Source organism: Chrysemys picta, chromosome 5 (assembly GCF_011386835.1).
Source record: "Chrysemys picta bellii isolate R12L10 chromosome 5, ASM1138683v2, whole genome shotgun sequence".
In the NCBI taxonomy this organism is placed as follows: Eukaryota; Metazoa; Chordata; order Testudines; family Emydidae; genus Chrysemys; species Chrysemys picta.
This window is the reverse complement of record NC_088795.1, coordinates 93,577,920-93,596,368: the sequence shown is the minus strand read 5'-3', so window position 1 is coordinate 93,596,368 and position 18,449 is coordinate 93,577,920. Positions and strand designations below refer to the sequence as shown.

The window sequence follows — 18,449 nt, the reverse complement described above, 5'->3', positions numbered from 1 at the left end:
CATGTGACTACTTGCAGAGGCCACAGAACACCACCACTCTCTGATGGCAAACCTTTGATAGAAGAGAAACCACCTCTTATAAGCGACCACTTTTGCTAACTCCCATGAGTGGTCGTTCTTGGCAGGTTTTACTGTAGTTCACTGCAAGTTATCATAATAAACCAGCTTCATCTTTTTTATTATGACAATGTTTCCAAGTTAGCTAACATGCAAGACAATTTTGTATGAAATAAATGTAACAGAAATAACCAAATATTTGATGTAGATATTTTAGCTCCTACTGTAAACATGCACTGCTGTTTAATGAACTGGGCTGTCAAATTATTGCTCAGTCTCACAAATCTACCTTTTCACAAGCAAATTGATATCAGATGATTTACAGAACTCTCTCCTTTAGCAAACCTTTCAAATGTTTTTTCAAAGATTCTTCTTTGTGCTGTTGCTTCTTGACAGGGCCAATAGCAATTTTATAGAACCAAACAAGACACAAAATGCAACAACACACACAAAAACAAAATACTGCAGTTACAGGAGACAAAGCGACCTTTCACCATGTTATTACAACATATTAACTCACCTGCAGTGTTTCTATTTGTTTTCTGATACTGTTGTTAGATGGCATCTAAATAAAGCAACGTGAGACAGCAAAACATAACAAACATGAGAATGGAAGGCACATGCATGTTAGATGAAAAAAAGCACAAAACAATAGGTAGCCATATACTAAGGACTCTATTCACAGAAATAAGGTTTTTGCTGGTAACAGCTTTGAATGCTCCACTAACTTCAATGGTTTAGTGGCAATGGACACTAACTAATTTCCTAAGGCAAAAAATGATCTTTTCCCAAGAAGTACCTAGTCTTCTACTCTACACTTCCCTTCCCACTCATGCAGAATCTTTAATCCTTTTTCCTCCTTGTCCTTAAAAAGCAACTCAAGGAAGCTGATAATCTCCTGACCAAGACACTGAAAATTAACCATACAGTATCTTAAATAATGGTTTAAAAATTAGCCAAAAACTTGAAAATACTGATACTGTTACATGATACTGAATCAATTCATGGAAATACTTGTTAAGTGAAATATATTACTCCTGTGCTCCGTAATCTCCAATGAATTTCTATTGGTTTCCAGGTGAAATTTAGAGCTACTGCTATGACCAATAAAGCCCTAAATGGCTTGGGATCTACTTATACGGTATCCCGAGAGACCACTTCTTTCTCCATAACATACTGCCACAGTTGTGATCAGCAATGTTACAAAGCCCATCTTTTCTCCCTAGCTTTTGAGGAGGGAGGGGAGTTATGAGAGTAGTTAGTGGTATGAGAATGTTATAGTTTAAATTTTTAATTTTTGCCTGATTTTCCTGGTGGAGGTCAGATGAAACCTGCTGATATTCTAATTAAATAATTTTGATAATTATATTTTAAAGGATGTCAAAGACAATTAGAGTGACTGGGTACTTAATCTTTATTATACTGCATATATCTAAGTAAATTCTAGCAAATGCATAAAATAAAATATTATGATGAGACCAGGTAAAAAAGGAGGGAGGAGGGGAAAAAATAAATCAAGAGAAGAACCTGCTGGGCAATTGATTACTCATTTAGTTAGCGCCAACATGCACAGAGAAACAAGCTTAGCTGAAGCAAAATAAAAAGATAACTGGGATGGAGTTTGAAAGATTCACTTCAACCAAGTCTCAATCCATGGCTAGATAACCACAGAAAACAATATGGAACTAAGTCCAAATGACTCAGTAGTCTACCAAATACCCGGCTAAGTCCCTCATCAATGTACAGTACCAAAAACTGCTATGTTCTGCATTGCAGAAGCTCAAATATAAAATTTCTGCTGAATAGAGCCCTAAGGTAAATGTGTGAAGTTGTTAATGGGCAACAAAAATATTCAAAGTAAACAATGCATGCTGTGCAGTTACTACTTAAACTCCTTGGCACTGATAGTTTTAATGCGTCCATTGCTGGCAATGGACGTTATGCCAGGAATATCTGACTTCAGGTTGCGAAAGAAATTCAGCTTTTTTTTTTTTTTTAAAGGAAAGCTTCAATAGCAAAACAAAAAACAAAGCAGACATTGAAAAAATTTGCAAGTATGTTAGATGAAAAATATACAAAAAACCCAACAAGCAACAGAAATGTACAAAAGATGTCATGAAGACAAAAGAACCTTCAAAAACATCAAAATCTGTGTTTTGCTTTAGCATCTTTCACCATGGTTTACATAATTTAAATCATAAGCATGTATACATGATTTGGAAATTGTTACACATGGCTAACCAGAAACAAGGTTAACAATAAGGTGAATCCATTACTTTAAAAATATCAAAACCAGAAAGTTAAAACAAACATTATTAATAAACCACATTAATCAAAATTAATGAAAGAGTATATTACAGTAAACAATTTAAGATTTAAATTAGGACAAAACCCCATAATTTCCAAATATCCATATCTGTGTCATTTATTAATCCAGTAATATTGACAATGTTATCAAATTCAGTCAAGAGTTAAAAGGGACACTAAGTTTTATATTCAAAATTTACACAACTTTAAAATTGGTATAGGACGTAGGGATCATTTCCCCTCCAGACTAAATCTTTAATTTATTTTTTAATCAACTAGTTTATCAAACAGGAAGATATATTTTGAAATTACTATATATTTTACTTAAGTGTGAGCACACACACACACACACGCGCGCGCACGCACACACACACACACCTTCCACCAATAATTTTTATGTGATCAAAAGAGTTATTGTTTGTGCTCTCTCTGCTTGCTGTAGAATAACAGCTGAGTAACAAACACTGCTCCCAGAGCTATGCAAACATGAACCAGTGAAGCTGATGCACAAAGATAGCATCAAATGGACCTAAATGAGTTAAAACTGTTACCTTTTGCGTTTAAAAAAAAAAAAAAAGTGCCATGCCAATTCCAGCACCACATAAAACACAGGAAACACATTACTAAACAATGGAGAATTAAAACATTCAAAAGGTTTTTAGAATAATTATTTGACAGTGTCCTTTTAAACAGCTAATTATTTATGTTGCTTTAGTTGGTAATAAAATGCTATAAATACATAAGACTGAATGCTACTGATTTGTGACAGGTTTCTGATCTAAGAATGTTTCTTACCTTTAAATGTGACAAACAGTTCTGCAGGAAAATGTGCCAGTTATTTAAAAAAAACTGTTTCTGACTGACACACAACAGGCAGGTGATCAATGGATACAGAGCCTACAAGGAGGGAAGAAAGAAGAATTGATCAAATTGCTCTGTGAGAAACACATTCAGGGGCAACACAATCATCTCAGTAAAACCTGAGAGGCTTTGGGTGGTCAGGAGCACTGCCTTTTCCCCTGTTCTAGCTTCACAAATTTAATAGAGTTTGTAAGTTCTTCAGCTATTGTGCCTTCTCCTGCTGGAGTGCTGTAAGATTTGTTAAGATGTTAAAAGTTTTTCCAGCAGAAAGTATACTGGTCCTTAATACAAAATTGGTCTCATTCACAGTCATTTTGGTATAGGATGAAAGTTAGGGGAGAGAAATACAATCTAGTTAAAGAATAAGAATAATGCAACAGTGTTTCTCACTTAAAAAAAAAAACAATACTAAATGTCCTCTCAGCACCAAGTTTGACAATGATATCATTACATTCTTGTTACAAGCTACAGTGTTTAACTGTCTATAGTGACAGCAGTTCCTTAATTCTTGGAATCCTAAAATAGGATAGCAATGGAATCTTTATTGTACTCAAAGCCCTTCATATGTGAATGTGAGTAAGAGATAATTTTAAAGTAAATTTAATAAAAGTACAAACCACAGACACAAAAATTAGCCTTGTGCCAGATGCAAAGTGAGACAAATTCACTTGCATTATAGGTACGTGAATAAAGGGAGTGACAAATGCTACGCTAAAAAAAAGAAAGAAGAAGTAAAGTTAAATCCTTGCAAGGAAACACACTTAAAAAAAAAATCCATGAGCTAAGCTTGGGGAGATAAAGAGATGCTGGGGAAAGCTGAAATATGTGGGCAGAAGAGCCAATAGATAAGAGCAGGGTAGTTAACAGGCAGCTAGTTTGCTGCAAAAAATATATGGTCTGCCACTTCTGCCCTTTAATTAAATCCACACTGAGATTGTGATTGAACAGAATTTATGCTATCAGAGGAGATATTAGGAAACAACAATTCCACATCACAAACCACTGAAATAATTAAAAACTGTCAGTTTCAGGAAAGGCTCGGGAATGAGAACAGAGGTAGAATTACTTTTCATTCACAGAGAGAACAAATCCTGCACAATGAGACCGAGATCAAAGATCGAGCAAAAGCAGTATAAAAAAGCATGAATTTAATCCTTCTGCTGCCTTTAGGAATTAAGACTTTATATTAAAGAACTCTCTTAACTTTCCCTGGGTAAATCATTCATCTAAAAATTAAAATATATATCAATAAATATATGAAGAACTGAAATATTTCTTAAATACCAGTGAGTGCTTCTTTCTGGAGCTCAATTCAAAGGTAGTCTGGTAGAGCATCTCCACAAAATTTTTCAAACATGGCACATTCACTTCATTTTTAACAGCCTAGTGAAAATAAATATAAATAATTGAGTATAGAGATCTAGGCAGAAAGAAAGAAGTTAAAATATATTAAAAGCAGAACTATGCAGGCATATGAGAATTCAACATTTAGATGATCTTTAAGATTAGTAAAGTTATTCAAGTCTTTCTGTATGAGATGTTATCAGCAGCAAATGAAATCAAAGTGTCATATAGCACAAACATCTAGTAAAACAATGAAAATGTTGCGACTAACAAAGTTCAGAAACATCTGTCCTGAATTTGCACACATTAAGGAAAAAGAGTCTTATTTTTAAACACATGCCAAGTGTGTAAACTATTTTACTAGTAGACAACACCAAATTCATAGACAGAAGTTTCTTTTAAACTATGTGTATTTTTTTGTTAAAAGAAGTCATTCAACTTTTCTCACTGTTACCCTTTTCCTTAATGCACACTAAATATGAGAGCTGGGACTCAATAAGAATGGGGCTTATTACTGTGTACCCCATCATAAATGCAGTATCTTCATTTGGTTTCACAATTCAGGTGCAAAATCATTATGGGATTTGTTTCAATGCATGAACGTGCGCACATGCGCACGCACACACACACACTCTAAGGGCTTTCCCACTCTGTTCTATAAACCCAGAACTCCTGCCTTCCCATGAACCCACCCTCTCCCCATCAACACATCTCTCCTAGTCAATATTTAGGCTTCCATTGCTGACCAACTTCACTATGTGTTCTCACCTTCACACTTCATCCTTTAATGTTTGTGTTGTATATGTCCAATTAATAGTTTAAGCTCTACAGGGGAGGGACCTTTCTAAACTACCAGTATGTTCTTTGTAAAGAAACATACACATCAAAGGTGTTACAGAAGTAGTCATAATTACTTTGATTTTACACTGGACAGATGCACTGAACTGCGCATTTGTAGCAACTGCAAGTTCATAATTTCTCTCTAGTCCTTTTACATAAAAGGTAACTGGATTTCTTAATTTTAATTATTTTGTTCACAAAGCAGTCATCAAAAAAATGGCAATCCATTTTGCTCAGTACAATAGTCTGAACTTCTACGTGATGAGAAGCAGACAACTGTGAAATGCATTTGAAAAGTATTTGAGCCAACAAAGTGGCTCTCTTGATATAAAAAATTTACTTTTAAAATATCAGCAATGTATTAAAGTGGTTCAAAGAGGCATAATTGGCTTCATTTTACATTTAAATAGGAGTTGGGTTACTGTCTGTGATACAATGAAAGCTGTATAACAGGAATTGGAACTAATAACACTGTCTTCTCTGATTGTAACTAAGTGAAGGGTCCCAAGCATAATGACAGAAGTCCTTTCAGTCACTTGATGAGTGGACTCAGGAACCATTCTTTGGGAGGGCACTTTGCTTACCAGCAACGTATTGTGGTCTGGCACTTGCTAATGAAACTATCATTTGACATAACCATCTCACCAACTTCTACAAAGTTTCTAAACTCATTGTGTGGAAGTTTATTGAGAAGGTGATGGCAGCCCAACATCAGACACACCATTTCCTTTAATCTTCAGGATACCTATCGATCAGGCTTCAGGCTTGGATGGCACAGAGTCTCTTGACTTACAACCTCCTCAGGGAAAGAGAAGTGTTATGGGCTGCTGTCTTTTCAACATGCTGATGATATTCAGCCATGTTTCCTATTCCTTGAGCCGAGGCAATGAAGTTTTCCTTTGTCATTGTCTGTTGGAGGAATGCACTCGGATAAAGCTGTTTGGCTCAAATTCAAACTGTGTAAGATGCAGATGATACTTACTGGCAAGAGAAATCATTCTAAGTGGCAGAGGCTGTGACTTCTCCCTCAAATGAGGGATTATGCCCACCAAACATCAAGGTTGTTCACAAATTCAGAGTCTTGCTGGACTCACTTAGCCAAAGGACTGCATCCTTTTTGAGGTCTGCATACATTTGTCACCTACAGGCTATAACGGGCAGTATCATGCTACACTTGGGACTACATTTGAAGGCTGCTCAGAGGCTTCAGCTGGTGAAGAACAAGCCAATGAGAGCTTTCCTTGAATAAAGACTAAATAAGAATGGCAGAATTCAGCCTACAAAAATAAGTATGAAAGATAACAGTTACGGTGAGAGAGCAATGACTCTAGGCCTAAAGACAGGTGGGAAACCAGATAATAAGCAGGAAGTACTGATATGCTTGCTTTCATAAGAGCACTTAAGTACTGATGGGCAAATGCAGTGAGGCAGGAATTTACCTAACAGCTTTTATGAGTCTGCACAAATTCAATACAGTGAGGATCTATTGAAAGAATTGCAGGAAGAAAAACTAATCAAACTCACACAGGAGGGGAAAAAAGAAAAGAAAAAGACTACTTACAGCAGCCACAGGGATGAGAATCTCCACAAACAAACCAGCTAGTGCATGTTTTATATCTTTATCTTTTACTTCCAGGAAGTATTGAGCACATTCCTTTATGATCAAGTGTTAAAAAGACAGCAACAACAAACAAAAACAAAAGACAAAAAAATATTTTAAGTTTTAATTTGTTGTTTAAGAACATCACCAACTGTCCTACACTGGCAGCTACTTAAAATTAATAATTTTAAAAATAAAAGTTAGCCTATTCCTCAGCAGCATCTTAGACTCATTCATACCATTATCAAAGGTAAAGTTTTAAATCCTGTGCCCCTCCCCCCAGCAATTTTTTTTAAAACTAAAAAGGAAAAACGTTTGCAACAGCAGTTGTCTTTCTATTATGTTTTTTTCCCTAAATTGAATTATAAGAGACTAAAGTAAATTTTCCTGCTCAGATTATTTTAAAATATCTGAAAATAGGGGGTTCTCTTATGGTCATTACCAGAAAATTTTTAGGCATTAAGAACACTTAACATTTATATAGCAGTCATCATCTTCAAGTTAATTTATTATCATAATTTATACACAAAATATAATTTTAGAGAAAATATTTACAGTAAGGGCGTGATCCTGCAAGATGATGAGCACTATAGTCCCAATCCAGCCAGGTATTTAACCATGTGTGTAAATCTTTGCAGAATCAGGTCCTAAACTGGTAACTAACTGCTAAAAATATTTAGCTTAGTTTGAAAGAAGCTCTAAGTCACTGATTAATATAATGTTTAAAATATATATTAAATAAGATGTCTCAAGATAAGAGTAAAAAATACCAAGTTGTTTTTGTACTAGGCAGCTTTGTTAGATTAAAACAGTTACTTAACGATTTTGCATTTATTGTTTGAGACGTGTTGCAGATGTACATTATACTGTAGGTATGTGAACACTTTGTGCATTGGTTTTGGAGAATTTTTCCCTACTGGTACCCACAGGAGCAGCCCCGCCCACAGCCGAACTCCTTGTTCTTCAAGTGAGTGTATAAAGGGCAAAAGGTGCCCCACCTATCCTCCAGTTCCTTCACACCAGAACCCAATGGTAGACTCTGATGCATCAGGGAAGGAGGATGGGTCATGGAATGGACATATGCCTCAAATCCTGAAGAACAAACTGTTACAAGAAGGTTAAGTAACCGTTTTTTCTTCTTCAGGTGTCCATTACACTGTAGATGACTCCATGGCCCACATTCTCAGGTAACAGCTTGGGAATCTCTTCTGAAGAGGGACTTTAGGGACTGCCTCACCTATATTTGCATCTTCCCTTGAAGTGGGCAGACAGTGTGTAATGTATGGTGGAAATATAGACCGAGGACCTATTGCTGCTCTACAAATGTCTAGAGTGGGGATGTGCACCAGAAACACAGCTAACGCAGAATGTGCTCTGAAGTGCATACTGAGACTATCAGGAGATGTTACTCTCTTAGAATATGAGCCATTGCAACGCAGCTGGTGATCCATTTGGAGGGCGTCTAAGGCTACATCTACACTAGCAACTATAAACAGTTCCATGCACATGGTTATGCCATAACCCCCTTATTATCCACACCTAAACCTCAGAAGCACTTGTCAGAAGGCATGAATATGCAGCAAATAAGCTACCTGCTTGAGGAGTGTGGGTAAGTACATGCCTCAGTCTGTGGCACGGCCCCATACCCATGCCAGTTTGCGGTGTGGACAGGGGTAAGAGGCACGTACCACGTTTTGAGTTTAAATAGTCCTCTGCACCAAGTTACACAATGCACTGAACCCCTTTCTTCCCGACCCTTACCCAATCCATAAAGGTCACTGTCCCCCCATTTTCACTACTAGTAGTGAGCTGCACTTTTCACACCAGGACAGCTTCCTGCTGCACTCTTTTGATCAATAAAGGTGAACCTGGATCCTGCTTTGGAAAGAGCTGACCTGGCCTGCCAGGTGCTGGTCAATGTGTGGTTGAAGCACACAGTCTTTCAAGACTTCTCCTGGAGTGGCAGGAACATACACCTATACCAGGAAATTCCACTGAGGCTGGAGCAAGAGGGTACTGAGCCCAGTGCCGGGAATGCATCAAGCACCTGAGGCTTCTGTACAGGAGGGCAAAAGACTCCAACAATCTCTCATCGTACATGTCCCCTCTATGATGAATGGGATCAGGTGCTGTCAAGGGCTCCCAGTACACAGCCTAAAGTTGCTCACAACTCCCTCCTCAAACCTACCTCATTGTCTGATGGAATGTCAATGAGGGCCAGGGTAAAGAGACAGCAGGGAGCATAGTGGATACCCTGGAAGACCCGGAGGACAAGCAGCATGTTTCTGCACCTCTACTTGGAGAAGCAACCCCTTGACAAACCTGAGGAGGACATTGAGCCATGACAGGAACCAGAACCTAAGGCTTGTAAGTTAAAATGGAGCCCCACCCTCTCTGCCAATAGCCCCTCTTGCACTGTGCTATATTCCTGATTTTAACCACAGCCCACACTCTGCTTCAACCCTTCAACAGTCCCTGAGAAAGACCAGGGTTTAAATCAATGATTTTATTGCATTCCGATGAATCACTATTACACATTTGGCAGAAGCTTTTGAACAAATTATCAATGAACAATCATTGTGTCCGTGTCTGTGCATTTCTTAGCTAGCACACAGGCAGTGATGGGCCCAGGGGAGTTTGGACCAAGGGAAGGGAGGGGACAAGTTTAGAAAGTTCCCAGCTCGGGATGGGACTGTTGTAGAAAACTTACAGTAGTTTGTCTAAAATCATTAACAGCTGTTTTTTGTCCCATGGAAGATTATAGTTTCAGTGCATCTCATACCCACACCAATTTTACTGTCCCCTTACAAATGGGAGCCATGCACAAGTGTGGGGGATAGCTGAGGTGGAGTGGAGGGAACACTTTGGCTGACTGAGGAAAAGTTATATGCAGTGTTCTTGTAGCAATGTCAGTCCCACGATATTAGAGAGACAAGGTGGGTGAGATAATATTGTGACATTGTACTCCATATTCTTTATGGAAATATGCTTATGATTTGGATATGACATTACTGAGATGTACTTTATTCAAGTTGGGTCTTGTAGGCGATCATTGGAAAGGTTACAATTTACTGAATGTGATTATCCAATTTGTATGCATGTATCATTTCTGTATCTAAAGTTAGGAATATGGACTATGTAACCACTACAACTGGGTGTGTATTGGGAAAACACCCACCAGATGACAGGCCATCAAATTTGATGCGCCATCAGGAGGGCACAACAAAACCATGAAGATTCTAATCTCTCTCCCTCCTGGGAGGTGTCCGGGACATAATTGTGACACTACTAGGTCAGGTGGTCTTGTCACCTGATAGTAAACATTACCTAGGACTTCTTGTAACTTTCCACTGGAAGGGAAGGGGAGGTCAAGTTTGGGAAACAAAGGATTCCTGCCTTATGTAAATCCTATTTAAGGTTGGGGAGGAAGGCAAATGGGATGACTCCTCTCCATGGCCTGTCTGCCCAAGAAGAAAGACTGCTAAAAACACCTGAAAGAAAGGCGGGGGGGAGTCCAGACTGAGACGGGGATCCAGTCTGAAAAGAAATATAACTGGAACTCTGAACCACAGATACTTTGCAACCTGTCTAAAATAACATTTAGGGTAAGAAAGTACATTTTGTAACCTGTTTCTTAAGTATTTTGAGCTAACCTTGCGGGTTTTGTTTTATTTGCTTAGTAATCTGCTTTGTTCTGTTATCTCTTACATTCAGTTAAAATGCACCTTTTGTAGTTAATAAACTTATTTTGTTTATTATTGAACCCAGTTTATGAAATTTCTAACTGAGAGAGGGGGGCAACCCATCACAAATATCTTTTATTGGACCAACCACTGATGGTGACAGAGACAAGCTTTCAAGCTGACACAGAGCTCTTCTTCAGGTCTGGGAAACTAAATCAAAGTGTCACTGCTAAATACAGGACTTGAACATGATTATTTAGCATAAATAGTTAACACACATTTCAAAGGACCATTCAAGGTAAAGTGGCTTGTTAACTCTCCTCCAGTCATACAGGGCGGGGAGAAGCCAGTGGGGGGGGGGGGGGGAGGGCGGTTCTTAGAGGGATATAAATTGCTGTAATAAGCAATATTAGTGTCTCTATTCAGTCCATGATTTTCAGTGTCTAGCAGAGTTATGAATTTAAGCTCAAGGCTCGTCTTTCGAAAGCGTTGTGCGGGTTTCTTTGGAGGATGAGGACTGATATGTCTGAAGGATCCTCTGTTGAAGAGTCCCACACCCTAAGCTTTGAGGAGATGGATGCAAACTTCTGCTTGTGCTTCTGAGGCCAGGGTTCCAATTCCCTGGCCTTCAAAGAGGAGGATACCAGAGACAGGGATTTTCTGCAGCCTCTTTCAGCTGATGCAGCCAGGGGAGCACTATGGGAAGGAATCTTTGAAGAGCTTCCCTTAGATGACTGAGAGGGCTCCAAAGCTGATCTAAATATATACCAGAGGCACTCCTCCAGCAGCTTTTTCCTAGTCTTGAAGCCGTGACAGATAGCGCACCTATCTCTGATATGGCCCTCACCCAAAACACTTGAGGCAGCAGAGGCAAGGGTCACTAACAGGCATAGACTTTTTGCAGCCTGCATAAAGTTTGAACCCCAGCAGACTTTGACATATGCTCCCCACCCCAGTAGGCTGGGTCCAAAGACCTGACAGACTGGAAAAAGGATAAAAGAAGGACTAAATCAAAAGAAATAAACTTAAACTTATAAAGCTAGAAGAAAAGAAAATGAAAAGTCAGAACTTTTTGAGTACCACTAGGTAGATCAAATAATTGTTCACATGGAACACCAATGTATTGATCAAGGATGGTAAGAAGGTACTGGAAGAGGGACAGAGTGTCTCCACCCTTTATACCCTTATTCACAGCACGAGGAGCTCAGCGGTAGGCAAGGCCACTCCTTAAGTTTTTGCTAGGGAAAAAGTCTCCAGCACCAATGCACTAGGAGCTTACACACCACACCTACAGTGCAGTGCACATATGCAAGCCATCAAAGAAGACAGAACCTTGTTAATGAAGATACATAGAAGTTAAATCTAGTCTCAAAATGAGTTCAAGGTGGTACACATTTACCTGCATGAACTGAAATGATGCTTCAAAGTCTTCTACAGGATACATTTTTACTCTGAAAAACTTCATCCCCATAATTAAGCTGATGATACTTTGCACTACGTGAGGACTCTGTTCCTTCTGCCGCAGTTCCTTTAATTCAGTGACAAACTTCTTCCTAACAGCCTGAAATCTGGATAATTTACACACATAGCAAACATTGATATTGCTTAATTCAGTTTACATTATTTCTATTTTACACATTTTTTCAAGTAACTTTATCTGACAATGATATAGTAGCTACAGTTAAAGAGACACAGTTAAGGTAGACAGATTTTAGTTCTTGTATTCGATGTCTAGATACTATGGTGATTAGCATATTAGAGAACATATGTAGGCAGAGCAATAACATTTGAGGGATGTCAGCTTTCTATCTACTCCTTCTATATACCTAAAAAATGGCAGCATCCTTTTAAAAATCTTCCTGATGCATAGTTTTGTTGAACAAATGAGCACTTAGCTATTTTATAATTACAATTACACTCACCGCCTTTACACAAAAATATCTAAGGCATGTCTTTGTAACTGTGTATAGATAGCATTTTTCTCATTTGAGTTGTATCTGTTCCATTCTTTGGAGGAGGAAATATAATGTAATTTACAAAAAGCTGCCCAAAGAGAGAGGATACCTATGCATTTCAATACCTTACAGGGTGTAAGCATGGAGCAGATAGGCAAACCTGAGAATAAAGCCTGAATACACAATTACATCAAATGTACCTATAATGCAAGATACACTGGAAGGTCTTTTTTTTTTTTTTTTTAATTAAACTTATTAGCTTTGAAAATATTTCTTAAATGTCTAATCTGTAAAATCTTATTAAATGATAGCAATACACAATATGCATCTCATTAAGTTATGAGCCATTAACACTAGTAACAACTCTTAAAAACTCCAATTTTATTTCAACCTTCATTGGACAGACTTGGAATTGTACTCAAGATAATGAGAGAGACTAGTAATGAGAGAGGAAAGTGCCATACTGAAGGAAGCACTGTGCAATAGAAAGATGTATAATTTATGTTTCAAGGAAAGGACAGCATTTCTTATTTTGTTAGACTATGGGAATGATGCACAACGTGTCTGCTATGCCAAATGTTTGATTAGTAGCTGACTACTTATGTACAACTACAGAAAAGCTTCCAGTTTGCTAGCATTATTAATAAACGTGCTGTAAGTAGTAGTCAGGGAGGAAAGTTTTACCTTTTGGAGGAAAAAAAAAAAAAAAAAAAGAGGGAAAAGGAAGAGGTGAAATATCAAGCTTACTTTGATTGAGCAAGAACCCCTATCACTTCTGCATATAAATCTGCAATAATATGCACATTCCCAGTGTTGGTTCCTGAATACCTAAGGGAGAAAAAAGAAAAGAACAAGGATGTGCTTTTAGAAAATATTATCTGAATGTATCAACAGTGTGCTCAGCAGTATACAAAACATAAAAGCTGCTCCATGCAATGAGGAATTACCAATCTGAATAGAAAGACAATACCTCACTGGGAACTTTTTCAGACCTACGTTCTGTTTTTAAGTTTAAAAATGGATAACATCTGACCTGGTGTAGGTTAATTTTGGTAGGCTGACTGGATGCAATACATTTTAAGGAGGAACTGTATACAGTACTCTACATGGGAAGAGTTTATTTATGTAACCTGACAACGACCTCCTATTTTTCTTGCCCTTATTGTACAAATTAAGCTGTATATTTTAAGACAAACAAGATAAGCTTTCTATTGTACACAGCTGTCTTCTTTAAACAGTCATACTTTTTAGCTTCAAAAATCAATATTAATTACGTTTTTTGTGCATTATCCCCAAATTCATTAGGTGTGAGGCAATCAGAACAGAAAACCTATGCAGTCAGTCTGAAAACAGCCTGATGACAAAGCACTGTGAATTAAAACAAAAACATTATGTGTATGAATTAAACTTGACTTACCCTTCCTTGTGTTTAAAGTGCTTAAAAGCCAAATTCAGAACTTCATGTACTAAAGGATCTGGCACTGGATGAACGGGTATCTGAAATATAGATGTCATTTCACTTTATTATATCAGTACATAAATACCACTATGCTATGCCCCTTAGAAATATTCAAGAATAGATTAGGAGGCAGATCCTGAGATGGTGTAACTGTCACAGTTCCACTGACTTCAGTGGAGCTATGACAATTGAAACCAGGTGAGGTTCTGTGCCTAGACATTCAAGCACTATGACTCCACATCAGTGATGTGTGGCATTCTGTTAAATAATTTGACTAATGAGTTTAAGTAACCAAAAATGATAATAAAAAATTAAGTGATTACATCATTATGTGCATATCATGAATAGCTATGAGTCTAGATTAACTGTTTCATTTCAGACCTCACTAACTGATGTGGTCTGACTATTCCAGATTTAATCTCAAATGTAGGGTAAAGATATTAATGTCAGCGAAAGGAGGCCAAAGATATCAGTTTAAAAGCTCATCCATATGGTTAAGAGGAAAGAGAAAAAGCAAGAACAGAAAAGAGGAGTTTATGCCCAGTTTGTACCACATCAAAGGAGGTGACATAACTGAGTAAGGAAATGATTGAACACTGGCCCCAAATGCACAGCCCACCTTTGCCCAGTGTGTATGTGGGTTTTGTTTTGTTTTAAAATAACTGTCAAAAATCATGTTTATGAAGCTTTTGAAGATTAAAGTATTTTATAAGTACTGTACATCAGAGTGGCCACGCACACATCAATTCCTTCCTAAGAATAACACAGATTTGGTGTAGAGATCAGGTACAAACACATCTAAGTAGGCCAATCTCACAGTGGTTCTGTTTAATACCACATAAAAGGTGAATAGGTTGAATATTTTATGTTCAATGGAAGAGCTTTGCTTTTTAGCCTATCAGCTATGTTTTCATTTTGCCTCCTAAGAGTCAGCACCTAAAAAGAGCCAAATATATTCTTTAAAAGGTCATTTTTGTTCTGGATGTACACCCACTTTTTACTACTTACTTAACTAATCAAATCACATTACATTACTTTAGAGTAGCAGCTGTGTTAGTCTGTATCCGCAAAAAGAACAGGAGTACTTGTGGCACCTTAGAGACTAACAAATTTATTAGAGCATAAGCTTTCGTGGACTACAGCCCACTTCTTTGGATGCATATCCGAAGAAGTGGGCTGTAGTCCACGAAAGCTTATGCTCTAATAAATTTGTTAGTCTCTAAGGTGCCACAAGTACTCCTGTTCTTTTTACATTACTTTAAATATTTAAATAGGCTGGCTTTGTCAAATAATTAAATTTTCAAAGACTAATAAGAGTAAGTTATTTTTATTTCAGAAGTATCCTCCACCCCCCCCCCCCACACACACACACAATCCCACAAAAAAAGAATTTTATGATTCAACTACAGAGAATGCAACACACCTCTCTGTCCTGGGACTTTCCTCCTGTAAGATTTTCTGTTATTATATTTTATACATGAATAAATGTGAAGTTCAAACTAATACAAATAATATCAAGTGTTAGCATGCAGCCAACTCTCTTCTGTGAAGTAGTAGGTTCATGCTTGCTGATATTGATGCTACTGAGAACGGACAAAAATGAAGGTTACTTTACCTGTAACTGGAGTTCTTTGAGATGGACACTGCATTTTCACACTTGGGTTGCACCAGCTGGTGCAACCTTCTAATAGCAGTACCTGTTTAAGCACTCACACTCCCTCCTACCCCTTCCAATAGCATTTCCGAACACTCAGAGGGTGAGGCTATAGAAGGGGGTCAGATGCCCTCTGCTGCCACAATTCCTTCTACTGCTCCACGGCCTAGAGTCAAGTTCTGTTAGGACTCAGTGGAGTACTAATATTCACGCTCTCTACCCACTCTCCCCTCTTCCTCCGAGTCCTTAAAAATCTTGACTTTAAGAAGAATGTTACTTTTTGGGTACTTTGTTGATTTAGCGTACCTACAGCAGATTGAATCCTGAGGAGCCTCTTGCATGGCAGAAAAGCCCTACCTTCCTGTGTGTCAAGAACTGCTCATATGAAGGGAATTCTCTGTCTAAGACAGATGTGGGACTTCTTCATATTGCTCAAAAGTTCTAATCTCTCGTAGAGAGCACATGCATAACAAAGTCCTTGAGAAAACTCTTTTGAAATGTGAGTTTGAGGAGCCCATCATCTAAATAAGGGTAAACAAAAATACCTTGTCTTTTCAAACAGGCTGTTACAGCAGAAAGGCATTTTGTAAAACTCTTGGGGCAGCAGATAGGCCAGAAGGAAAGTCCTTATACTGGAAGTGCATTAGCACCATAAAAGCAGAGATATTTGTGGTGACTTTGTCTGATAGGGTATCTACACAGGGATAAAAGACCCGCCGCCTGAGTCAGCTGACTCTGGCTCATGGGGCTCGGATTCCGGGGCTAAAAATCGCTGAGTAGACAATCCGGATCTAGTAGGAGCCCAAATGTCTACACAGCGATTTTTCAGCTCTGGAGCCCAAGCCCTGCAACTTTGAGTCAGCTGACCCAGGCCAGATATGGGTTTTTTATCCCTGTGTAGACATACTTAGAGATACAGAAATAAGCAACCACAATAACGGATATAAACGTGTGAATCTGTGATGAAGAAACTTGTTGATTCCATAACTAACTTTGGATCTGTTAGATGAGATTTATGAAGGGATTTACCCTAATGAGCACTCTTAACTTTCAGTTTAGGATCCAATACTGACAGATCTGGAGTTAGTGAATCTCCTTAGTGTAATGTCACATCACTAACAGGTGTTTTTTTATCTTTTGCCATCTTTTTTGGAACTGAGATGGACAATCAAATGGCTTTTTTTCTCACCACTCACTTCTTGCCTCAGAAGTCAGTGGCAAAGGAGTCTCTGGTGTTTTCATTGTTGGCTCAAAGTCTGAGAACAGACTGGGTGGCAGTCATGGAACTCGATCCCAGAGCCAGACCTTCCATCACAGTACTCTTTTTCTTCAAGCTAGCTGTACAAGGTGCTGACACTCATCTTTTTAACTTGTGCTAGAATCCCTTAGAGTTATCAATTCCAAGCAGCTTTGCCAGCAAAGCTTCTTGAAACAAGAGGGCTTGCTGTCTGTTTAAATGCTCCTTACATGCTCTCTGAGTGAACATACTGTAGATAGAACAAATCAAATAAGAGTGGTCCTCACCAAGACATGCCAAGCATCTGACATGGGTGTCCAATTCCAGGAATACTACCAGGCAAGATAAACACCTCCTAAAACTGGATTTCTTTGCCTTTGGATCTGCCATTTAGCCAGTAGATGGAACTGATTTTAACAACTATTTAACTACACTAAAAATAACAATTGACCTAAATAACTAATTATTCTTATCCTAATTATACTAACTATACTAAAAGTGAAAAGCTATCCAAGTCACTAAAAAGTCTTGAGAGAAGGCTCTGGATCCAAGACATCTGGAGACATCCATATCTGTCTACTGCTGCAGTTGGAAGGAACAGAGATGGCAGAGGGCAACACATCCCCTTATCCTCAGAATGTTTGGGAACTTTGAGGGGAAGGATAAGATGGTCATGCAAGTACTCTAATGGGTGCTGCTATGAGAACATTCCAACATCTCAGCTGCACCAGCCACCACAACTCATCAGTGGGAATATGTGGAGAACACTCAAAGAAGAATTATGTTTCCTCATTCTGACTTCATCAATGTGAATCTGGAACCTTTTCATACATGCCCACATAGGGGATTTTCAATACAGAACTTCGGTGTGCACTGCTAGTCACATCCCCATAGTCCAAACTGTGGGGCAGTGCAGACATGCCCTCTAAGAGATTTCAATAGAGAAGGTATAAGGAAGGGATGCGGAGCTGAGGAGAGAGCAAGGAGGAGAGGCTGAAAGCTTTGTGCAGCTGGAAGAATGACTGTAACATCACATGTACTCATCCTGTGCTGGCCTGAGTTTTACATAAAAAAAACTTGAAGTAGACGACTGAAAAATGTGGATGTTAACAATTACAAACAAAAAAGATTAACAGCAAGCACACACCTTTTAGAGGCTAAAGAGCTTACCTGTTTTAGAACTTCTACTAAAACTAAACAAAAAATGAAATCTACAGCTAAGTCCCTCCTTTCAAGTAGATAATCTCTCTCACGCTGTTGCTCATCCCTAAAAGAAGAAATTAAGAATAAACATTACATGTAGGACTGAATTCAGATATATATTATAAGAGTTACATATTAGTGCTTGGTTGGTTGTTTTAAAGTAAAAAATAGCCAGATATGTATCCAATACAGTGCATAGCAGGGCTCGATTGAGCTGCTGCCGAAGTGCCGCCGAGGACGAGAGGGAGT

At 38.3% G+C, this 18,449-nt stretch overlaps 1 protein-coding gene across 25 annotated transcripts in view; it reads right to left on the bottom strand.

Annotated features, from left to right (window-relative positions):
* The window catches only part of FRYL (FRY like transcription coactivator), a 411,199-nt gene that overhangs the window by 201,395 nt on the left and 191,355 nt on the right, over positions 1 to 18,449 (bottom strand). For 19 of the 25 annotated variants that reach the window (XR_010601883.1, XM_065598069.1, XM_065598065.1 and 16 more), the window contains 8 exons: positions 18,168 to 18,264; positions 14,065 to 14,144; positions 13,395 to 13,475; positions 12,092 to 12,260; positions 6,971 to 7,063; positions 4,510 to 4,608; positions 3,160 to 3,261; positions 578 to 622 (listed from right to left, as the gene is read on the bottom strand). Coding sequence is in view for 24 of the 25 variants with exons in the window: in XM_065598069.1 (XP_065454141.1) it covers positions 578 to 622; positions 3,160 to 3,261; positions 4,510 to 4,608; positions 6,971 to 7,063; positions 12,092 to 12,260; positions 13,395 to 13,475; positions 14,065 to 14,144; positions 18,168 to 18,264 (766 nt within the window). In the remaining variant the exon portion in view is untranslated. The remainder of the gene's footprint in view (positions 1 to 577; positions 623 to 3,159; positions 3,262 to 4,509; positions 4,609 to 6,970; positions 7,064 to 12,091; positions 12,261 to 13,394; positions 13,476 to 14,064; positions 14,145 to 18,167; positions 18,265 to 18,449) is intronic. The other 6 variants (XM_065598070.1, XM_005299065.5, XM_024101410.3 and 3 more) reach the window with 1 other exon arrangement.